Source organism: Herpailurus yagouaroundi, unplaced genomic scaffold (assembly GCF_014898765.1).
Source record: "Herpailurus yagouaroundi ecotype Mexico unplaced genomic scaffold, PumYag 161, whole genome shotgun sequence".
NCBI classification, from domain to species: Eukaryota; Metazoa; Chordata; class Mammalia; order Carnivora; family Felidae; genus Herpailurus; species Herpailurus yagouaroundi.
In genome coordinates, this window is record NW_024412402.1 from 17,327,856 (window position 1) to 17,353,257 (window position 25,402).

The 25,402-nt window shown below is 41.5% G+C and overlaps 1 protein-coding gene across 4 annotated transcripts in view; it reads right to left on the reverse strand.

The window, feature by feature from the left end:
- The window catches only part of CDON (cell adhesion associated, oncogene regulated), a 101,605-nt gene that overhangs the window by 27,992 nt on the left and 48,211 nt on the right, over positions 1-25,402 (reverse strand). For all 4 annotated transcript variants that reach the window (XM_040483469.1, XM_040483468.1, XM_040483470.1 and 1 more), the window contains exons 9-16: positions 20,750-21,039; positions 19,005-19,179; positions 17,123-17,251; positions 12,880-13,083; positions 11,126-11,307; positions 10,348-10,453; positions 5,550-5,672; positions 643-864 (exon numbers count right to left, since the gene is read on the reverse strand). In XM_040483469.1, coding sequence (XP_040339403.1) covers positions 643-864; positions 5,550-5,672; positions 10,348-10,453; positions 11,126-11,307; positions 12,880-13,083; positions 17,123-17,251; positions 19,005-19,179; positions 20,750-21,039 — 1,431 coding nt within the window. The remainder of the gene's footprint in view (positions 1-642; positions 865-5,549; positions 5,673-10,347; positions 10,454-11,125; positions 11,308-12,879; positions 13,084-17,122; positions 17,252-19,004; positions 19,180-20,749; positions 21,040-25,402) is intronic.

The window sequence follows — 25,402 nt, forward strand, 5'->3', positions numbered from 1 at the left end:
GGGAGAACAAGAAAGGGGCAAAGGAGAGGGGAAGGGAGAGAGGTCGGGAAAGAGAAAGGAAGAGGGGTTCTGGGCTAGCTGTTTTCATATAGCATCATCACTGACCGTGTAAACACTCTCATTACAAGATACACTTAGGGGAAAGAGATACCGGTCTCGAGCTGTTTGGGTACACCAGGTCCTGAAACAGGACCACGTTACCTTAATTTGTGTCATTCAGTAAAAGCAACTTAGAAAAGTATTCCTTTCCAGACTTTCCAGCCTCTTCTATTCCTGCTGACAGGTCTTGTACCAGTAAGAAGGCGTTCCTGCAGCAATCCCAGAGCTCACGCTTCAAAAACTCTTTGCTCTTTGGTGGTCCGACAAAGCCAGGGTTTCCCAGCACTAAGTCAGCTATTTACTTAGAGACCTGCCTGGTTTTGGCTTTGCTGTTTATTTCTACTGGGCAATTTAATGTGATGCTCCACTTATTCTGGCTGACAGCTAGAACCGTTTTTAAGTCCCCTCCCTGAATGAAGAGTATCTAACATGTTTTATGCCATGACACTCATGCACAAAAGTATTAGGGATCAGTATGTATTCTGACAATATTTTCCCACCCATCTTTATAAAAGGACAAGGAAATATTTCTGAATGGCTTACTCTGTATGGTGCTTTGCTGGCGGTTCTTCCACAGGCACATTGCGATGAAAGCCATGAGAATGAGGACCATGACACCCAGCACGCAGCCAACTATCAGATACAACATATCGCTGCTTCTGGTGGGGCTGGTTGCAGGCCCAACGTTTCGTCCACCTCCTGGGGAATTTGGAGGGGTACTCAAGTCTTTGACAGGATACTCAGAAGCTCCAGGAACACGTTTCACTAGTTGAAATATAAAGGAAAACATGATGTCAGAGCGAACACAGACTCCATGAAATGGTTTACTCTCTGAAGGAGGTCTGGTTAGGAATGCAAACCAATGTGTTTATACTTGTTACTGAGATGATGTGACCACCAATGAGTCACAAAGAGGGCTCAAAAGTTGAAAAATCGGATGTGCCAAAGTCTTAGTCCACAAACTCTAGAGAAATCATAAAATCAGGGAAACAAATGTACCTACTTGAACCCAAGCTCCTATATGATTATCTGCCCAATTATCCTTGTAGAAGACTATCAAAGAGTTGAAATAAAAATATTCCAACTTACGGATGGAACCAATATTTCTCTGTGATATACTCTGAGCTGAAGAAGACTCAAAAGTACATATTTGATGTCTCTTTCATGTGATTACTATTACAAGATACGGCTTTGGACTATTCGAACAATCATCTGCAATTCTGAAGACAAGCATTTCAAAACCAATACCCTATGGAGTCCACGTACATGCAGTCTTTTTACCTAATGCATTGATATTCTGAGTTAGAGTGACAACAGAAGCTAGTAACAGGTGGACTCAAACCCCACTGTCTCTGTCCTCAAAAAACATGTTCTTAATGTTTTAAATGTCACAGAGTAGCAACAGAGCATAGTGGCTGACAGCCCGGCCTCTGGAACCACACTGCCCAGCTTTATATTCTCAGTTCTACCATTTATCCTTAGCTGTAGGACTTTAACCTCCACGGACCAGTGTCTGTATGTGGAAACTGGAGATAACAACTGCTCTATCAGAAGGCTGTAATGAAGGGTAAATGAGTTAATCATGTAAAGCACTTAGAACAGAGACTGGCACATAGCAGTGTTGGATCACTTTTGTTACTATTAGTTATTATACTTCCTGTTACGGCTTGTACTGGGGCAGAGTGCTCTTTAAAAACAATCTCAGTCAATAAGTAGTACAGTGGGGTTCAACTTTCTAGCAACTTTACACAGCACAGAGCTGGGAATCCATAAAAAAGAGTCCACCTTTCAAAGGAAAGAGGTCTCCAACAGTGAAAACAAGATGAATACTCGGCAGAGACTCTAAAAGAAACTCCTACTTCAGGTAGTATGTTGGCTTAGACAATTTGAAGGTCCCTGCCAATTCTAAAGGAAACAAATGAGTTTCTGAGGCAAAATAGACGTTACAGATCATACATTAAAGATCATGATTACCCATGGGGAAGTCCGTCAGATTTATCTACTCTTCATTTAGTTTTTATTTATTCACAATTCTACCAAGCTTGATGATTTTGCCAACTGCTGCCAAAGTTAATAAATTCTGTGGTGGAGGTGACACAGACTCATCAACATCAGTAAGAAGAAATAGGAGGACGGGGAGGAGGAAGGGAGGAGAAGAAGGAAGGGAAGAGAAGGAAGGAAGAAAAAGAAGGGATGAGGAGGAGGAAGGGGGAGGAAGAGGAAGAAGGGGGGAGGAGGAGGAGGGGGAGGAGGAAGGGGGAAGCAGAAAAAGAAAACAAGAGGAGTGCCTGGGTGGCTCAATTGGTTAAGCCTCGGCTCTGGCTCTTGATTTCGGCTCAGGTCATTATCTCATTGTTCATGGGTTCCAGCCCTGCATGAGGCTCTGTGCTGGCAGTGTGGAGCCTGCTTGGGATTCTCTTTCTCTTTCTCTCTCTTTCTGCTGGCTCCTCCTCCCCAAAATAAACAAATAAACTTTAAAACAAAAAAAAAGAAGAGGAAGAAGAAGGAGAATGAGGATGAGGAAGAAGAAGAGGCTAAGAGCATGGAACAAGAAAAGTGAGATGGAAAACATAAAGAGAAAACAAAGAACTAAGAAAAATTATGACAGTCTCTGATATTTAAGAGTAGGGGGAAATGGGCTGGCTTCAACACCATTCCTGAAAAACCTTACTAAATCACTAAAGATAAGACAATCACCGTTAACAACACGAACCCTGAGGGGCGCCTGGTTAAGCATCCGACTTCGGCTCAGGTCATGATCTCATACTTTGTGAGTTCAAGCCCCACGTCGGGCTCTGTGCTGACAGTTCAGGGCCTGGAGCCTGCTTCGGATTCTGTGTCTCCCTCTCTCTCTGCCCCTCCCCTGCTCACACTCTGTCTCTCTCTCAAAATAAATAAAGATTGTTTAAAAAAAAAAAAAAAACAAGAACCTTGAGTCATTTATTTTTTTTTATTTTAATGTTTTTATAATTTTTGACAGAGAGAGGAGTACGAGTGGGGGAGCGGTGGGAGGCGGGACAGAGGATCTGTAGAAGGATCCACCGAAGCAGGCTCTGTGCCGACAGCAGAGAGCCCAGTGTGGGGCTTGGACTCACAAATCCTGAGATCATGACCTGAGCCAAAGTGGGACGTTTAACTGACTGAGCCATCCAGGCACCCCCTGAGTCATTTCTTTAAAAACTGAGATTGTGTATTATACATTCTATTTAAACAGGCTGGGAATTGTGTAACACATTTCAGAAAGTTATTCAACATAAACAGTTAATGTTTTAAAGAGCTTTTTTCATTTTTTAGTGACCTGGAAGTCTGTAGGTAGAACCTTTTATTCCCCAACAAAGTCAATTAATGAGGCATATACTATTATAGACACATCTGTGCTTAAATAATACAGTTATTACACTGTTGTCTATCTTTTATGTTTTGCCTGGCTAGATTCTTAAATGTCTTGGGGACAGAGATGATAAATTCCATTTTTGTTTAATTTTGCCCTACGTATGACAACACTCTAGAGGCAAGTAAGAAATGTCCGTTAACGTATCACAGTGACTAATACAAAAAGCCCCTCAAATATATACTACCCAAATTAAATCCAAGGTAAATTTAAATGTCTGTATATTTATATATACATGTTTAATGTGGATTTAATATGTGGGTTTTGCAGCAGAAAGTCATATGACTAACTTAGCATTAAAAGATGGAACAACGTCTTGTCTTTATAATTCAGTTTATGTGGGGCATCTGGGTGGCTCAGTCGGTCAAGCATCCGACTTTGGCTCAGGTCATGATCTCACGGTTTGTGAGTCTGAGCCCCGTGTTGGGCTCTGTGCTGACAGCTCAGAGCCTGGAGCCTGCTTTGGATTCTGTGTCTCCCCTCTCTCTGCCCCTCCCCTGCTCACACTCTGTCTCTCTCTGTCTCAAAAATAAATAAAACATTTTAAAAAATTTATAATTCAATTTATCTGAGCCTCAGTTTCTTCATTAAAAAATTTTTTTTGGGGGGCGCCTGGGTGGCGCAGTCGGTTAAGCGTCCGACTTCAGCCAGGTCACGATCTCACGGTCCGTGAGTTCGAGCCCCGCGTCAGGCTCTGGGCTGATAGCTCGGAGCCTGGAGCCTGTTTCCGATTCTGTGTCTCCCTCTCTCTCTGCCCCTCCCCCGTTCATGCTCTGTCTCTCTCTGTCTCAAAAATAAATAAACATTAAAAAAAAATTTATAAAAAAATTAAAAAAAAATTTTTTTTTAATTTTATTTGAGACAGCAAGCAGGGGAGAGGGACAGGGGGAGAAAGAGACAATCTTAAGCAGGCTCCACACTCAGCGTGGACCCCAACATGGGTTCAATCCCAAGAGCCTGGGATCATGACCTGAGCCGAAATCAAGAGTTGGACGCTCAACTGACTGAGCCACCCAGGCGCCCCAGTTTCATTTTTGAATTGGTATCATAAGATCACCTGTAGCAGACACACTGAAGGCTGCCCAGCCCAGTCAGCAGCCTTTTCCTCCCATACTTGCAGAGCCCCAATTTTGTTGAGCTGTCCACTCAAACCCCAACAACTAAAGTAGGTCCTGATCAATCATTTCACTCCCGGGAATGGTTTGGGGAGGAGCATGTGACTGAGTCCTGATCACTGAGACCAGTGGGGGTGGGGACGGGGGAGAATATGGGAAATTTTCTCTTGTTCTTAAAAACAGACACAAGTTAAAACCAGTCTCTTTTTCTATTAGCTTAACTGAGACTGGACACAAGTTTGTAAATAGCCACATTAGCTGTTTCTATTACGTGTAGTATTATCACCTTTAAAAACAGATAATAGGAGTACCTGGGTGGCTCAGTGGGTTAAGCGTGCAACTCTTGATTTTGGCTCAGGTCATGATCTCACAGTTCCTGAGTTCGAGCCCTGCATCAGGCTCTGCACTGACAGTGAGGTGCCTGTGTGGGATTCTCTCTCTCCCTCCCTCTGCCCCTCTCCAGCTCTCTCTCTCTCTCTCTCTCTCAAAATAAATAAATAAACATTAAAAAAAACAACTAGAAGATATTTTATAGTCAATGTACATATGGAGGCAGAGTTTGGAATTTCAATTTAGCCTAGCGCACTGCTAATTCTGAATTTAACCACCACACTTAAGTAGATAGAGTTACACATAACTGTCATTCAAGAAACCACTTGAAGGGTATAAAGCACTTTTCCCTAAAATTATGCTTTTTTTAAAAAAGTATTCTAATTTTCACAGCAATCTCAGCAATTACTCGGCAAATATTTCTACTCTCTTTGTGGAGAAAAAGAAAAAAAGAAGAGGAGTGAGTTGCTTGGAGCCACACAGAAATTAATGAATATGATCAATGTTTCCGTAAACTAGGTTTTAGACAAGTGCTCTAGTCAACGTATTATGTGTTCCGTTGGGACAGTCTTCACGCCAGGAAAAAAAAGCATGAGTTCTCATTCCTCTCTTACCTTTAGTTTCACAGATCATCACGTTACTAAACTCGCTTTCTCCCCCTTCGTTGAAGCACTGCATTTTAATATCGTAGGAGGTTTCTGGCTGCAGATGGCCAATCATGTGCCACTGCTTTGAACCTAGAAAGGAAAAGGAAAAGACAAGCTTTACGTATCGCACGACCCAAAGGTAATTTCGAAACGTGGTTGGAACAGCATCCTATCGCCATAGCGTCTGTTTGCGTGATGAAAATGTCCTTCAGCGAAGCACTTCAGTAATGCAGCAAGATAAACAGCATTTCTGTGACATGCCATGAAACAAATGACAAGAGGTACATGGAATTAAAGCTATACCCGTGCACTGGCAGTAATATTTGGTTTCGTTACCAAGAATTAGCAGTAGGCCTTTCATAAAATCCATGTTAATTTTATGCATAAGTTAAGGGAGAAAAACCCCTCAAGTCCTCTGATGGTCTATTTTAACCTAGCAAGTCAATCCAGTCTGTCCACCCTCCAGAAAGCAGTACTATAAATGAGATCAGCAAATGGCGCCCAACCCAGAATAAGTGACCATTTATTTACAAGACAGGCCTCAGAGAAACTCTCAGTTCTGCTGGACTGGATGTGACGTGAACAGATGTCTAAGTGAATGTCTGAACAAATGGTTGAGAATAATCAAAAAGCAAAATCTACTAGCGGAAACTCTTGGTTCCTGCTCCACTGTTTCTTTTCTTTTGAGTCAGGGTCTCCAAACCACACAAGTATCTCTAATAGAATGACTTCTGTTATCCATGGCACCCAGCCAACGTTTCATTTAGAAACACTCCCCAAACTGAACCAATTCTCATGCGAACCGCTCTCCATTTTTACTTCCACGGACATGTGATGAACTTTAATAAACAGGGACACTTCTGGCAGATTTAATGAACTCTTCCTGCACCTTTAATCCCTCTTAGAACATACCTCTTCAAACTGTTTCCACAGTTCCTTAGAAGCTCAACTATACCACCTACTGATTTAAGAATTAATTGAAGGGGGAGGAAAAACAAAACCAAACCACACAAGCAAGTCAAATCTACTCGGCTGACAGGTCCAACAGCACTGGGTTCCTTTCTAATTCAACACAGACAAAAATATTTCAGACCGGAAACACAGCCCCTTTTCCAGGTCACCACTACAAAACCCCTCATTCATAAAGACCCATAGTTTACACAGAAGAGAATCTGCTTGTTTTAGGATCAAGGGACTCTGAAAGGCTCAAGAAGTAAGGAATTCTATGCCCCCTTTGTAAGTATAAAGAGGACCCTAAAATAAACTTGACTCACAATCTTGATTCAAAGACTGGAATAGATCTATTTCTAAGTTCCAAACACTTTCTCAAAGACTTCTATTTTTTCTCTGTCCTTGGGTCTTTCCTAGCTCAGCCCTACACTCACCTAACTATAAACGTTCTCCTGAATAATGACCACACTAGATTGGAAGTTTTCCTTTCAGAGTCCTAGTCAAAACGTCATTACACTGCGCTTCCCATATGTTAACTAATAAGAGAAAAACAGGTAAAAGAACACATATCTTGTTAGAATAATACTCCACTGTTGTGGTAATTATTCAAATGGCTAAAATGACAGGAAGCACTAGCAGAGAGAGTTTTCCTGATCACTGATGAGTAAGACAACAAAGTACATTATTAGGTTGAAAGTCAACCAACCAGCATACCCTTTTCTTAAACAGGTCATTTTTTTTCTTTTTTTCTCAAAGAATATTTTAGAAAAGGTGAAAAGCCAAAGCACAGGCTTAACGATTAGGATGCCTGATACTTTAATTTTTTGGAAACTCAACTTTACAAGACAAAAATATTCACCACAAAAGCACTGGTATGCTGGAAACATTTATGGTTTACTCCAATGTGGAACTTAATTCAGAAGATAGGATAACTTGATGTAATTGCTCTTGGTGTATTCTTTAACACTGTAATCGAGTTTCAGGTTTTTTTCCAAAAGCTTAAACAATTCTGAGTCCATATACATAAGTAATCTAAAACTTTGCCTTAAAGAAAACTTTATGGGCAAAGGGTAAATACTTTCGTTCCTTGGTTTGGGAGGACAGGCCAAGAGTTTCCAACTGCCACAAAAAGAATTTCAAATGCATAAACTTGAAAATAAGGAATAAGCAAATTACACAGCACAGTGAAGCCCACTTAAACATCTAACTGCTCCGTCTACGAAGTTTATAAACAAGTTCTCTGTGAACCGTAAGGCAAAACTCACGTCGGCAGACACGACTACTGGATACAAAAGTTAATTTCCCAGTTCCACACATCATATTCACATCACAAAAGCTTGCAAAAATTTCAAAGATTGAACTAGGGAATATATTTTAAAAACTGTTCACTGGTGGATATTTCTAGAGAGTAGAACCAGGGGAGGTTGGGAAAAGAAGGCACAGAGCGAGACAAAGAGAGCTGTTCACTTTGTTTACATTTACCTTGTTTAGAACTATTTCATAGCAAATGTTAATCTCTGTCAAAAGATTTTAGAAATAAAAGTGACAGTGCCACTCTCCTAACCCAGTTAGACTAAAGTGATGACCTAACTAGAACTCAAATAGAGAACAGTTACTAATAACTCTTATCATTTCTTCTTTTTGCATAGCTTTTTCAGAAAGTGATATATGCACAGGGAAAAGTACCCATAACGGAACAGCTCGCTGAATGTTCATGAATTGAACACACCCATGGTACCGATACCTAGGTCAAGAAAGAAAATATTACCGGCACCCCAAAAGTACCCCCCATGCTGCTTCTGGTCATATCTCCCTCAAGACAGCTACCGTCTTAACTTCACAGAATAGTCTGGCCACTGACAAGTATCTTACCTCATTCCCCCAGTGCTTCATGTTTATTTTTTTTTTATTTTTTTTATTTTTTTAATTTTTTTTTCAACGTTTATTTATTTTTGGGACAGAGAGAGACAGAGCATGAATGGGGGAGGGGCAGAGAGAGAGGCAGACACAGAATGGGAAACAGGCTCCAGGCTCTGAGCCATCAGCCCAGAGCCCGACGCGGGGCTCGAACTCACGGACCGCGAGATCGTGACCTGGCTGAAGTCGGACGCTTAACCGACTGCGCCACCCAGGCGCCCCCAGTGCTTCATGTTTAAAGTGGATTTTAGAAACTAATTTGTTTCCTACTTTTCCACATTAAGAGAAATAATCGTTCTTTCATTCAAAAAATATTTACCGAGCACCTGCTAGGCACCAGGTATTAAAACTCAGATGATAATTTTTTACTATATTACAAAAGTAATCTGCTGGAAAGACATTATTTAAATTACACTATTTAAAGAAAACTTAATTTAGCGTATTTAAGTGAATTTATTATAAGACTACTTACAACGAAATTTATATGCAGCCTCTGACATCAAGAAGTCGTATGAAAGCAACCTTGGCCCAGGGCCATTTTTTGACATGATCCATCGTGATGTTAATAGCTCAAAGGAGCAGAATCTTGGGAGGGGAAAATAGCCCTTGGAGGAAGGCTTCCTCCCAAAGCAAGAATCGCTTCTAAGAGATCACTGAGAAAGAAGCATCCAGCTTCTACTGAACACCTCCAAAATTAAGGAGTTTCTGAGTTTGTTAAAAGAGCCGTGTTGGAGGTTGCTTCTTTATGCTACTTCCTTTTAGCTGCCCCTCCCCACCGGCTGAGTTCTTCCTCCACATAATAGTCTTTTCAGTATTTGAAGGCAGCTGTCACATTGCTTGTTAGTCGTCCTTTTTCCAGCCTGATCATCCTCAGATATTCCACTGCTCTTTTCGACTCCATTCATTCATTAAATACCGAACACCTCACCACTGGAGGGGCTGGGGATACGACACTAGAGAAAAGACCCCTTGCCTACAAAGAGGCTAACGTTTAGCGGTGGGGACAAACTAAGTAAATAATTTCATACACACACGCACACATGCACACATACTCCTTACATACCAACTGTGGTGAATTCTATGACATAACCATAAAGGGCACAGTTAGAAATTACACCAAGGGTAACTCACATGAACCGGCAGAGGTTACCTGAGGAAGTAACATTTCGGCCCACAACAGAAAAAACTAAATAAAACACCAGAAGAGGAACACAGTAGGGAGTAGGAACCGCCACGTGTCATAGTACTGAGGCAAGAGAGATCCTGGTGCACACAAGGAAACTCAAAGAGGGCCGGCGTGTCACGGAAGACACAGTGAGAGGGGAGACGTGTGTGAGGCTGGAGGAAGGTGCAGGCAGGGGCCAGCCAGGTCATGTGGGGCCTTCAGACCACATGCAAAGTTCTAGATTGTATTTTAAATGCAAGGGAAAGGTAGTTTCAACACCCTTCCCTATCTTGGCTGGTTTTTTGTCTCTATATATTCCAATTCCTCAGCATCTCTCAAAGCGGAGAACATGCTTAAGATGCAATCATTCCAGTAGAGACGTTAATGGAACTGAGACGGAGACATTTTTTTACATATAGCTAGAAGTTGCAAGTGATTTTTATACTCATGTTACTATTCACTTAAATAAAACAGAAAACAAGAATTTTTTTCAGATGAACTACTGACAAGTCAGATCTCCCCCAGGGTTTTTTAACTGTTTCTATAACCAAAATGGAAGATACTATGTATATTACCTTGGAAAGATGGTCTCTCTTTGGGAAAAAAAATCAAAGTAATAGTGTCTATGACATTTCATATTTTATCTATCTTAACCTGGGATGATGTTTTTCATAATATTTACAAACTTTCTCCGCCCAAAGCTCTTTACGCCAGCTTGCCAGTGGGACTTACCTTCTACAACATCCCTCTTGTAATCACTGTCATTGTCACTATCTGTTGGCCGGTAGTAGATATAAAATCCTTGAATGGGAGTGTTATTGTTACTTGATGGAATGTACTAAAAAATAGAAGCAAAGACTTGTCAAAGACAAAAATGAGTGTAACTTTCAACATCCATGATGTGAAATATCTGTGTGGCAATACTTTTCCAGCTTCATTTTGTAAACATCCTTGATGGCTATTTTAAATTTAATTCAAAGGTATTGCGAGCATTTAACTTACTGGAGGGCTGGGCAAAAATAATGTAATATATTTCACCAGGTTCTAAGGCATAAAAGTATGTTTGGTTCAAAATAAATAAATCTTGGGGGTGCCTGGGTGGCTCAGTTGGTCGAACGTCCAACTCTTGATTTCGGCTCAGGTCATGATCTCGTGGTTTGTGAGATCAAGCCCTGTGTCGGGCTCTGCACTGACAGCATGGAGCCTGCTTGGGATTCTCCCTCCCTCTCCCTCTCCCCCTCCTTCCCCCTCAAAATAAATAAATAAACACGATAAAAAATCTATCACTCAATCTTGAAATGGCAATTGAGTGAACACTTGGCTGAGAGCTGAGAAGACTGTCCCACTCATCACAGGTGCTTTTAGATAAATATTCTATGCCCTTCAACTTTCCCTCACTCAGAAGTTAAAAACATTTGCTATTCGTAATATCGTGTCATGAGGATATCAAATCAATCATTACCATGGCCAAAGTAGACAACCGTCTCATTAGAAAAGCTGTCCCACTTACCGTCCACTTCAGCATGATCTGCGTATCACTGACAGCTTCAGTGTAAGCAATGTGGGGTCCAGTTATTGGACGGTTAGAGAAACGATTGGGGAACCCAGCCACCTGATAAGGACGAGATGCCGAACTCCGAAAACTCTCACCATAATGGTTAATGGCAATAACCCTAAATTTGTATGTTGAACCTTTTGAGGGAGGGGAAAAAAAAAAAAAAAGGAAAAAACAGAGTTTTTAAAAATCTGCAAACAGACAACCGAAGGTCATATCATTATACGAGATATGACAACTGTGCCTAAGTATCTATCTACAGTCACGAGAACACACTCTGAAGTCTCCACGGTAAACAGATTTCAATCCACTTGCCAGCTTCTGTCAACTGGCAGCGGATGTTCAAGATGTTGTGTTCCCGGGTCCAAGAGCTTATTAGGAGCCACTGGGAGACAAGGCCATGAAAGATTAATGATGTCTGTCATGGTAGGGGCAGGTAGAGAACAGGAAAGAGCGCATTTACTTTTTTTTACCATCACGTTCTAAAATCATAACCATCAAATGCAGTATTGGTTGAAGTATCTGTGTTCAAAACGAGGTTCTTTCCCCTTTGAAAGAAACAACTGAAGCGAAGTTTAACACAGTGAATACACTTAGGAAGGGGCGCTGTGTGGGTGACAGCAGATGTCACTTGATTTCACCAATAATGGGATAAGAGCGGACAGATTTAAGCCACAACAGAAGGTATTTATTTGTATTACATATTAAGAACTTAAAAAAAAAAAAACAAAAAACCAAAAACCTCTAAGGATTGTGAGTTTCTGACGATCTAGATCTAAAGAATAAATTAGACTCCCCCAGCACGTTTCCTGATGGCTCATAAATAACCACAGGGCTTCTGAAGACGGTGTTTTCTGTCTGTAAAATGCTACCCAGCTTCGCCCACATTTAAAACTGTCACCTTCTCCCAACTCTACCTGCAGGTTCTGAGGCTCATGTTACCTGTCTAGACAAACACCGACATCTGTCACTAAAGTACCTTTAAAAAGGCCATAAACAAAAATGGTCATGGAACACAGATAAAAGCAACCAAAGTGTATTTGTGATTACTGCTTTTTCCTTGTGTGGTTTAACGTCTCACATACAGCCTTCAAGATGCTGGGGTGGCAGCAGGGAAGTCGGGTGTTCTGCTGAGCAAAGCATGAGTGTTCTCCCATTTCCGTTGAGAGATTCATCATTAGAGCAAACAATTTTTGTCAAACAACCAGCAATTTGCCTCTTAAAATATGTAATTATAGCAAAACACCTTACACACACACACACAAAGATGTCACACAGCACTGTTTCTACTGATTAGCAGTTAGAAAGAATCCAAGACCCAGAAGAAAAGAACGTGTTACGTAAATCACACTACACTTATACAGCAGATACATAGTTATTAAAAACTTGAGTTTTTGAAGAATTTCTAATGATATTGGAAAAGGCATGTGATAGAGGGAAAATGGGATCACAAAACAGTATTTATGGCACGATCCTGGTTTGTATTAAAAAAAAAAAAAAAAGGCTACAAAAATACACCAAACTGTAAACAATGCTTATCTCTGGCTGGATGGGTTTCAGGTGACTCATTCTTTTCTTCATAGTTTCTCTTCCGTTTTCACACAACAGGCTTGTATTACTTTAACAATCAGAAGAGTACGAGACCACTATAAATATGCATCTCAAGTCAGCAGTGGATGGCAAAAAAGGAAATGTTTGAATATCATTACCTGGCTCTAAGCTACGAACTTCCACAGAAAGTTTGGAAGGAGGGATATCTTCAGCTGCCACCAGCCAATCACTAGTCCTCATCCGTTTGTACTCGACCTTGAAGGCAGTGATTGGAGAACCCCCATTGGCCCGAGGAATCCAAGTGACATAGACGGACGTCTCTGATGCCATAGAGATGGTAGGCCGATCAGGTGCTTCTGGAACTAAACACGGAAACATTTATTCCAATAACCCCTGGTGTCAGAGACAAGAATAACTCAAACTAAAAGGGTCATTTTATTAAAGATTCGTCACCAAACTAACTGCCAGAGTTAATAATATTAAGACTATCTTCCTGTTATCTTTTAAAAGCTAAGGGGCAATGAAATGACCAGATACAGGAAATAAAGGAAAAACAAAGTCATCTATAAACTTGATAATTAGCTCTAGAAAATGGAAAGTTAATGGGCATGATAATAGTGACCATGCTACCTTAGATTCATGGCTAAATAGTGTATAAGTAATTATCACCTGGTGCTTATAATTTATAGTAAGTTTTCAAAATTAGGTGTTATTTAAATGTTTTTCTTTACCCATCCAAGCTACATAACACACATACAGATTATTAGCTATTACTATCATATCCTATCTTAACATACCTCAAGGATATAGGAACGCTACTCCAAAAACACAGACTGCAGGCAGTAAAGACAGATAAAATTTGATTAATAAATCAACAGTGATATTAATGGGCAAAGAGAATGCTACGTGGGATGGAAGCAGGAAGACAGGATATGCAGTTAAATAAAGAAAAGGGGGTGGGGCGCCTGGGTGGCTCAGTCGATTGAGCATCCGACTTCGGCTCAGGTCATGATCTCGTGGTCCGTGAGTTCCAGCCCCACGTCGGGCTCTGTGCTGACAGCTCAGAGCCTGGAGCTGGCTTCACTTTCTGTGTCTCCCTCTCTCTCTGCCCCTCCTCCACTCATGTCCTGTCTCTGCTCTCTCTCTCAAAAACGAATAAACATTAAAAATACTTCTTAAAAAAATCAAGAAAACGGCCCTCAGTAACGAGATGAGCCACCTAGTCATCCACACAAACTTTAGAAAAAGGAGTCAGAGAACGAATGTCTAGCAGTTACAGGTGACATGGCCAAGGGGAGGGGAGGTCCTGGCCCACAACCTAGATAGTCTAGACTCCCATGGCAGGTAGAAACGTCAGGATTAAGTCCACCAGCCATTTAAAGCACGTACCTAACTCTTCTTGCTGACCAAGAAGACCACACACTTGTGGTTGTAACTGTCTTCCCACTTGGTTCCTACCAGGGAAGAATGCCGACAGAGACAATCTGGTCTGTGGGATGGTTTCAGTGCAAATTAGTAAGTCGCCATTCTGGTTTACGCTGATCACCTATGAATTCTGCAAAGGCAAGCTGGGTCTCAAGAGACTGACTGTCGTTTGGCATGCTAACAATCAGGTGTCCAGAGCTGAAGGAGGAGGTCCAGCTCCGGGCCATGGTGATGTTACCTGGGTAAAGTCACTAAGTGAACCCTGTCTGTCTGGCCCGTGCCACATTCCTTAAGCAACACCACTCTGTCTCAACTTGACACCCCTTTAGCCCAAACAAACACATAAGAAAGAACATAATAATGTTGCAGATGGTACTTGTATGGAGAAATTGGTGGCATTTTAAAAGCAAAGCGCTTGATGGATTAAAAAGAGGAAAATACTCAAAGCAGGCAACTTTTGAGTGATACTTACTGTATTCCTTTCAAGTTAGAAAGCAATGGAAACAGAATGAACAGTACTGTTAGTGAATCTCTCTTTTGGTACTAGATAACCAACCACTTCCTTATACTGATGCATAGGAGGTTAAAACTCATCAAAGAACACCAAAGATCAAACAGAAAGAGAAGGTTATTAGGGAAAAGAACCATTACAGAAAAGAATCTTCAATATGTAAAAGAGAGAGCATGTGGCAGTTATGGGATAAAAGAAAGACTGTAGTTGGGAGTTCAAAAATCTGAATTTTGAATAGCAGTTCTGGAGAGCTCAGGCAAGCCTGCATGGCCTTCTTGAGTCTCAGTTAACTGATTTGTAAAATATGCTAATCCTTCCCCCAGGGTTATTGCGAAGATTCAAGAGATCACTTCCTACGGCTATCTCTGCCTGGGTGATTCCAAACTCATGACTTCCAGAACTGAACCCTTAAGCTACACGAAACTATCCTTATTACCGGTCTCGGTAAATGGGCCCTGGTTGCCCAAGCCCGAGGCCCCACACCTTTGCCTCTCCTTCAACGTGGACTCAATCTCCTTTGTCTGACAGCTGTGTCCCTCTCCATCCACACTCTCACTATTTTCGTTATTTCTCTAGCCTCATCTTTGGCCATTTCTTCTTTCCCCCTCTTTAAAGTCTTCTATGGTTCTTCACAGCTTTCCAGGAAAAATTATTATTATTATTTTTTTTTTTTTTAGGAAAGATTAAAATTTTAAGTACATCATACAAGGTGCCCACCTGCCTCCCCCCTACTCTGGTGTCACTCCCAACAGTAACCAATCACACCAAATTAAAACCCTAACCTCTAAACCTCGACACGAAATCCAACATGTCAATTTTGCATCTCTTTGCACAGGAGCTGTCTTGCATTTCTTGTTCCTTCCTCCATTCTTGTCTTTATAGCATTCTTGTCTTTGAAGCTCAGCAGAGGGAGCCTCTCTTACCACCACCTGCCTCCTCTGCATATTTCTCTCGCGATCCCAGAACGCCAAGGGTAGACTCTCAGCACAATGAATCCAAATCATTGTTATGGGTTAATGTGTATATATTACCCACTATACTGTTGCGGACTTATTGTCTAGATCATTCACGATGCTGTAAACTCCTTGAAGGCAGATTTATTTTGCCTCTGCTGCAACAGCATTTGGTCCAGTATCTACCACAGGATGTTAAATAAGTCATAAGGTTTTTGTTTTTCAGATGTCAACTTTATTCATATATAGTTGATACTCGGGGCACCTGGGGGGCTCAGTCATCTGAGCGGCTGACTTCAGCTCAGGTCATGATCTCGCGGTTTGTGAATTCAAGCTCCCCGTTGGGCTCTGTGCTGATAGCTCAGAGCCTGGAGCCTGCTTCGGATTCTGTGTCTCCCTCTCTCTCTTCCCCTCCCCCACTCATGCTCTATCTGTCTCTCTCTCAAATATAAATAAACATTAAAAAAAATTATATAAAGTTGATACTCGTGTAAGTACTCTATTAAGGGAGCTGAACTGCTCCTCAGAGGCTAAAGTACTCAAGCAGAAGAGGCTCATGATATTGAAGAAGCAGAGGGGTTCCAGAAGGGTGTTCAAATGTTATGACCTGCTTTTGTCTGAGGCCAATTCGTGAAAGACTATACAAATAGGGAAGAGAGGCTTGAACACTGTTAGAGCTCAGCAATGAAATTTTAAGCCCTCCCTAGACATCCTGCTAACACACATGAACACAGCCACAAAGAGCACGTTATGTTGTAATTGTAGAATTAGTATGTGTGAAATTTAAATACTAAAAAGAATCTTTTGAAAACTGTATGGCTATGACATCTAAAAACCATACAAGTGGCAAGATATAGCAATAAAATGGAATATGGCATGTATTCATTCAAAACACTTAAACCATACCGTAGGCACCACCACACGTTTTGATAAATCACCGAAAAAAAAAAAAGTCAGACTTTCAGAGTTCAAAACATAAATTTAGTTTCTTTGCCAGAGAGGAGAGAGAAAAATCCTTTTTATGAGTTATAAAATCTTAGTACCAGAACATTTTGGGTCTGAGTTTATTACCTCAAAAAGCAATCATGACACTGAGTTACCAAGATCGGAGCACAGGGCATTAAAAAAATGGTAATAGGGGGCGCCTGGGTGGCTCAGTCAGTTAAGCATCTGACTTCGGCTCAGGTCGTGATCTCATGGTTCGTGGGTTCGAGCCCCACGTAGGGCTCTGTGCTGACAGCTCGGAGCCTGGAGCCTGCTTCGGATTCTGTGTCTCCCTCTCTCTCTCTGACCCTCCCCGACTCGTGCTCTCTCTCACTCTCAAAAATAAACATTAAAAAAAAATTTTTTTTAAAACATGGTTGCAATAGGACCTGAAAGAGCTTTATGGTAGGCTATAATCTGAACAATAAACAAACACCCTCTCCCACTCTACCCCCTAAATAATTTGAAACATGCCAGTTACATGTGCAAACAAACAAAATCAATAAAAATGAAGGTTCTCTACTTTACCTCCACTATGCCTAGAGGAATCTGTAAGTACCACCCCAAAGTTGTCCGCAGCCTCTGAAACAACAGGACGCCTAGGGATGCCCATGGGTGGAGAGGACGCCTGGGTGTTTTTTGATGAGGTTGTTTTCTCTAGAAAAGTTAGAAAACACATAATCACGTACGGTAATATAAGCTTCTGTGTAGATGTAGAGTTAAGGAAAGATACTAAACTCAACTGGTGTATCAATATAAATACATGAACTTGTCTGTTACAGGGTCTGAGTTTAAGACCTACATTGTCAGTACTTAGATAATCTGAGGAATTGACTTAAAAAAATTACTTTGTCAGGGCACCCGGGTGGCTCAGTCAGTTAAGCAGCTGACTCCCGATTTTGGCTCAGGTCATGATCTCAATTTGTGAGATCAAGCCCTGCGTCAGGCGTGGAGCCTGCTTGGGATTCTTCCTCCCTTTCCCTCTCTGCCCCTCCCTCCACTTCTCTCTCTCTCTTTCTCTATCAAAATAAATAAATATTGTTTTAAAAAATTACTTCGTCTTTTTCTAGTAGCTTTAAGGGAAAACTAAAACGTGTCTTTCTTCATCAGGCTAATTTAAATTTACACACAGAATAAACACCACAAGTAAAAAAGCCAAATGCCGAAAAGCTTGCAAACTATTCATCCCTTTTTCTTCTTACTGTACCTATTTCTTCATTCTAAAACATAAAACTCATTCTTAAAGAGCTTCTGTTTCTTCGTGGGAAAATTATCATGTTAAGCTTAAAAATTCCAAGAGGCAAAAAGTGAAAATGGGTGATTATCTTAAAGCTGAAATATGTTCTTCTTATTCAGTATTTATAGGTCAGATTCTATAAACAACTGTGGACTGATGATGAACATTAACTCAAAGTGCAGTTCAAACAAGAAATACTCATTTTTCTAGCTACACTCAGTAGTTAGTAGGAAAGGGTCTTTTCCAAAAGCCAATAAATAATTTCTTCTCAATCATACCTCCTTTTTATTTTTGTACTGTACTAAAATACTCTGCTACCCAGTTCCCCTCTCTCCTCACTGAAATCTTTTTGTTCATTGATGGCCAAGCTATAATGGCATCTTTTCAATCAAGCCTACCCTCAACGAGCTACCCCACTTGAAAGAACATCCTTTCTTTGTACTCTCTCAGTCCTTCCCAGTACTTGTCGTACTTCGCTCACACCCTTGCCCTTCTGCGTTCTATCCTTACCCTACCCCCGTTGAAACACACAACAGATTATGTCACACAACTCAGCTCAAACCCTCCAACGTTTCCACTTTCTCAGAGTCAGTCAATGTTCTTGCAGGATGGACAAGGCACTGTGTGGGGTGGCCGCTCTGTCATCTTCCTGATTTCAGTTGGTATTTATTTATGTGTCTGAGCCTACTTAGCAAAGTAGAGGCACCATTAGGATGAATCTTATCTTGATCATCTTTGCTTTCCCTGTATCACCTACACCAACGCCTTACATGTCATAAATTCTCAGAAATACTCGTAGAACATTGGATGGGATGGAATAATACAACCATCCAAGCATGGCCAACAAAGGTACTATACTAAAATTATTTAATGGATTTATATATAAGAATCTCTAGGGGCACCTAGAGTCAGTTAAGCGTCCAACTTTGGCTCAGGTCATGATCTCATGGTTTGTGGGTTCAAGCCCCTTGTCAAGCACTGTTACTGACAGCTCAGAGCCTGGAGCCTGCAGCCTGCTTTGGATTTGCTTACACTCTGTCTCTCTCTCGCTCTCAAAAATAAAAAAAATAAATAAAAAAAATAAAAAAGAATGTCTATGACCCCAAAGGACACTCAGTAATAAAGAGACATCAACACGGCCAGCTCGCTCCTCCTGAGGAAGATTATACTCACCTTTGCTGGTTCGGAAGGTAAGCATGGCGGGCTGCCCTTCACCTGCTGCGCTTCTTGCCACCATCAAAACTTCATAGAGACTAGATGGCTCCAGTTCTGTCAGATGGAGCTCATTCTCACTTCCCGGGACTCGAACTGTGTGCCAGCTTCCCACCAGGCCAACGCCGTCATCTAGCTGCTCAAGAGAAAATAAGTCATTAAAGAAAAGGAGACAAAGGGCAAAAAACCCTTCCATTCCAATTTGAGAAAATCTTCCATTCCAGATGAATGTTGGTAAGGAATATACTGTTGGAAGAAAGAGACATGATATTTCCTCACATTAAGAAATATAAGGAGACCTGTAACATGAACTTAGGAATTCTCAGGAATAAAAAGACTCCTTCCTGGTTCTCCTACTTACCGCTCATTTGTGGCCTCAAGCAAGTTACTTATCTCCCAGAGTTTGCTTCCTTTACTTGTAAAGGAAACAATACTCCTTTCTTACTGGGCTAATGGGAGCATAAAATAAGTACATAATAATCTGGACTAATGATAATATATAATATACATAATAAATATATGTTAAGTTAGAATACATATGCATATATGAGTTACATAATTATGCATTTTATATTTTTCCAGCATTCTTCATGTCTCACCACTTCCACACGTACTGGAGGAAATAAATGTTAAAAAGATCTGGGGCGCCTGGGTGGCTCAGTCAGTTAAGCGTCCAACTCTTGATTTCAGCTCAGGTCATGATTTCACGGTTTGTGGGTTGGAGTCCCGTGTCAGGCTTCATACTCAGCTCAGAGTGTGCTTGGGATTCTCTCTCCCTCTCTCTCTGCCCCTCCCTTACTTGTGCATATTCTCTCTTGCTCTCTCAAAAATAAATAAATAAACTAAAAAAAAAAAAAAAAGATCCAATCCGTTGTGTCTTAGTTAATAGAACTAGGAAACGACATCACACAAAGTTTTTGTGTGCGTAAGAATCCCAGTGAAAGTTTCTTCATCTTGAATCATTCAAAGTTTCTACATCTTGAATCATCAGATTAGAAACAGTGAATAAACTTTCAAATATCACCATGTTAATTGTTCCAGATATTAAAAATATATACTATTAAACGATGGGCACCAAAATGTCTTGGACAAAGAAAGGTATTTTAAATATGAGGGTGTCTTTTGTTCATTTATTAGTCTCATAAACAAAGAAACACTTTTTTTCATTTTGCTTTAATACAAGCCTCTGGAAGAAACACTGGAAAATCAACTGAGAGGATCAAGGTTCACTCAAAGAAATCACCAAACAACATAAGATTCCGATACAATTAAGAAGACAACTTGAAATAAAAATAATTGTCAGAGATTATACCAGAGGACTTTGATGTTTCTAATAAGAAACTGCTTTATTTGTTAAATAAACTGTGTTTTACTATCTCACAAAGGGAAGGGGTGACTTTTTAAAAAGTGGTTTCTAGAGGTTTACACTCAAGGGGTTAAAGTGTTTGATAAAAAAATGTCAAAAAAAAAATGTCAAGAAGTCACTGGGTTCTTGGAATTCCTATTCTGGGGGATACTGTGTATCTTTCATTCTTACTGCTTACTGGTAAAACCAGCATGACTGTTGGGATAGCTCTCCCAAACTCATAATCCTAGAACACTCCTGTTTCCTGCTGCTCTATAAACGTCGAAGATAATAAGCTTGTGTTATATACACACAACGTTAAGGTGAGAGAAGAGAAAGCTGATAAATGAGAAGACATTACCTTTCGATACTTCACAAAATAGGCATTGATGGGCAGCCCGCCATCCTTCCCCGCCCTCCAGACCAGGTTGTACGTATCAGATGTGTAGGTCTGCGGAGGGCTCAGAATGATGGGGGCATCAGGGACAGAGGCACCACTAGTGTTTTTCTCTGGCGATGATTCCACTGCGCTGGGGTGTTTCTTCCCTGGAAATGAGCTCAATAATCCAGCTTCTGAACCATCTCTTTTATCATTCTGAGTGGGATTGGAAGGTGTAACTGTTTCTGCTTTTGTATTTGTTTCAAAAGGAACTGCAGGGAATGGAAGAAAGAGAGAGAGAGAGAGAGAGAGAGAGAGAGAAGAGACAGCTTGAGGAAATTCATTATTTCAGTGCCTTCTTCACAGTGATCCAACTGCCCACAAGGATACAGACAATCTGAGCCCCAGAAGTGAAAGCACGTTAACAGCTCAGTTTGTAATTCATGGAAACCTCCAACCTCCAACTGTAATCTCTTATTGAAAAAGCTGCGGCAGTGAAGTGATTTTGAGGATGTTATTTTTCCTTGCTCTACGCTAGTATTCCCTCTTTTACAACAACAATTTGCTAGTTTAACTTGAAAGATTTTAAGTTGGAGAACACTGAGTGGTAATTCCAGTTGGTAAATGAAACACATGAAGCGATGCATTCCCTTAGTGGCAAGGTGAACTCAATAGTAAGGAAACAACCAAGAGCTAGGCTGTTACCTGCTGGGGAGCCAGTCTCCAATGATACCCCTCAGTATCCACACCCTTGGACGGTCCCCTCCCTGCTGAATCAGGCTGGCCCTATGACTGGCTTCAACCAAAGTGAGACTGTGCTCTTCCAGGCTTGAGTCTTCACAAGGCCTGGCACTTCTACTTTTGTGTCGCCCCATACAGACATTCAAGCTAGCCGTGTGGAGTGGCGGGGGGGAGAGGGGGAGAGAAAGGGAAGGAAGGGGAGGTGGCCGGTTATTCCAGCCTTCACAAAAGTGTCACACATGTGGGTAAAGCCACTTTGGCTGTTCCAGCCCCAGGTACATCTGACTGCAATGGTGGAAGAGACCCCAAGCAAGGCCGGCAGAATTGCCCAGCTGCGTCCAGTTAACCCTAGGAACTGTAAGAGATAATAAAGGGGCTACTGTTTCAGTAATCTTTGGGGGTAGTTATGCAGCAACAGATAATGAAAATACCCTACACAAGCAAAACAATTTACATTCGACAAGAGGAAACAAGGTAAGAGAAGGGTTTACCTATTTCCAAGCAAGCCCTCTTTTGGATAGAACTGAAGACTGGCTTAAGAAATCGCCAATCTAGGGGCACCTGGGTGTCTCAGCCGGTTGAGCGCCCGACTTCGCCTCAGGTCATGATCCCACAGTTCATGAGTTCAAGCTCCACATCGGGCTTGCTGCTCTCAATGCAGAGCCCGCTTTGGATCCTTTGTCCCCCTCTCTGTGCCCCTCCCTTGCTACCGCTCTCTCAAAAATAAAGAAACGTCAAAAAAAATTGCCAATCTAAAGAAAAATGAAACAAGCAAATAGTCTTTTTTTTTTTTTTTTAATTTTTTTTAATGTTTATTTATTTTTTTGGGACAGAGAGAGACAGAGCATGAACGGGGGAGGGGCAGAGAGAGAGGGAGACACAGAATCGGAAACAGGCTCCAGGCTCTGAGCCATCAGCCCAGAGCCCGACGCGGGGCTCGAACTCACGGACCGCGAGATCGTGACCTGGCTGAAGTCGGACGCTTAACCGACTGCGCCACCCAGGCGCCCCAAGCAAATAGTCTTAATGACTAAAAGCATACAGAACACAAGGGAAAAATATTTGCGCTGAAAAAAGAAATAGGTTGCACATCCCATCCCCCAAATTTACTGAGCACATATTATGGGCCACACATTGTGTTAGACATTTAATAAATATAATCTCCTCAAGCTCTCAAAACAACATTCTTAGGTGGACAGTAACATTCCTACTTCACAGCTGAGGAAATTAGGGTTCTGCGAGATTAAGTGACAACAGGCAGCAGAAGAACTCCGGTGATGCTGCTGGAAAAAAATGAGAAAGCAGCTGATGAAAACAAATACACTCCGAGCACCATGAAACCCAAGTGCTGACAGCTTGGTTTCTCTCAAGTGCTATTCACGCTGGCAACAAAAAGGTCTCCTCTTTTTGACCACTTTTGTGGAGGAAGGGAGCAGAGGAAACGATGTGAAAGAGTTTCTCTTGCACAGTGAAGTCGGATTCCTGGTAAAAGGTGGGTGTGTTTTGAGAAGCACTGCAGTTCAGGAGGGAACCGACACAAACCACGGCTAACGGCATAAGGTCGGTTTTCTGTTTAGAGGAGAAAAGGTGTCTCCGACGCGTCCTCCACTAAAGAAGCTAGTGAGAAAATAATCCAGGAGAAAACTAATTAAGTTCACTGAGACAACTTCACAATATTGCTTCTGGAGCAGCCGTGTTTATCTAGTGAGTCAGGACGTGGGCTGGCTGGTAAGGGCGTGCGGCTGGTGCCCACTGGGGCGAGAGATGGGCTCTAGCAAGTGGAGGTAATTAGCTGTGGCTTAGGGTAGCGGAGAATGACCTTTTCATCATTAGGAGTTCCACGGAGCCTTTGGGCTGCTTACCACTGGGAAGTGGTATCTGGCCGTACAAGAGTTTAAAGACCACAGGCCTCAATTTATGCAGAGGCAGGAGACAAACTTATGCCACAGCCTGTGTCTAACGGTATCAGTGTCACAATTCTACTCCTGCTATTCTGGACGCGATGAGACTTTTCTGCCACGTTTATTAAAAAGGGGATTCGAGAAGAGGGGAGAAGGAGGAAGATTCAATTCTTTTCTCTCTGCTATTTCTAGTAATATAATTTGAGTACTCACACGATATAATTTATAAGGCCTGAACACCACTTTCAAAAGTTTTTTCACATATATTATCTCAACTTGTCTTCAAAACAACTCTGTGAAATGGTCAGACGAGATCACTTCTTGGCCTTTTGGCTAAGATCAAGTGTGAAATGATCAGTTTAGACATCAAGTATTGGGCGCCTGGGTGGCTCAGTCAGTTGAGCGTCCGACTTCGGCTCAGGTCATGATCTCACAGTCTGTGAGTTCAAGCCCCGCGTCGGGCTCTGTGCCAACAGCTCAGAGCCTGGAGCCTGTTTCGGATTCTGTGTCTCCCTCTCTCTCTGACCCTCCCCTGTTCATGCTCTGTCTCTGTCTCAAAAAAATAAATAAAAATTAAAAAAAAAAAAAGGAAAGAAAAAAAATAGACCAAGTATTTTTATTTATTTATTTAAAAAAAATTTTTTTTTTTCAACGTTTATTTATTTTTGGGACAGAGAGAGACAGAGCATGAACGGGCGAGGTGCAGAGAGAGAGGGAGACACAGAATCGGAAACAGGCTCCAGGCTCTGAGCCATCAGCCCAGAGCCTGACGCGGGGCTCGAACCCACGGACCGCGAGATCGTGACCTGGCTGAAGTCGGACGCTTAACTGACTGCGCCACCCAGGCGCCCCAGACCAAGTATTTTTAAACGTAGAATGCTTTTTGAATTAGAAGAGGCTGATAAAATTCTGCTTTTCTAAGTACTATAACTATGGCAGTGAATTTAATGACTCAGAGCTGAAACTAAACAAGGAATATAACCAAACTTGTCAAAGCCGTTCCCACTGTGACCACTCACACCAGCATCCCCTACCCTGACTATCCCAAACCAACTCCCATTATAGTTTTGAAGAGTTACAACCCACTCTACAAATATTTGTACATCTAAGACCTCAAAACCCAAGGTCTCTGGAAAGAAAAAGGAGGAGGGGGCAGTCTTTGCCCTTGCTTACCCCCAAAAAAACAAGTAAATGGCTCTCAGTATGCTAGAACTTAATAAGGCTCAGATTCCTGTAGAAAGAGGTGGGTTGTTATGTATTGTGAGCTTTAGTAAACCTGGCTGGATCTTAATAATTATAGGGCGCGCAAAAGAGGAAATATAAGAACATTTCGGAAGGAGGTCGGTGATGGGGTTACTATACATGAAAATGGTATTTATCAAGACATAAAATCCTGGAAGGGGTGGGGAAGACCTTAAAGATCTAAAAAATTCTAACCTAAACAAGTTAGCCTGTGTATTTTCTAAAGGCTTCAGATCTTTGATATTTAAAGTGAGGCGGTGAGACAAAAGATCCAGTTCCATCAACTGTGACTATCACATCTGTGCCTCTTGCTATCCTATATTTATATAAAACAATCACTTTAGCCAAAAGCTAACCAAGCATCACCTGTGTTACACCTGTCCTACAGCTAACAATTTGAGCAGAGCCACTCTGATTTTCGCTTGGCAGAGCAGATATATAAACACACACGTATACATATTCATATTTACACGTGTATAAATTTACACAACACCCAACTACCCTCTTCATTGGAGGATTCTTAACATGTCTAAAGTGAGTAGCTATTTCTTCCTTCCCTAACTGCTACATGGAATAATCCTAATTTACCAATAATCAGACAGTAATAATTATAATCTAATACAAATGGATGTCCTTGGCCTTCCCCACTTCTCTTTCTACCTCCAGCTTCCTCTGGAGCTCCAGGGGCCTTGTGTGCCTGTGAATGGAAATACCTGTGTGCACACCCAATTTCTGTCTACTTTACCTTCCT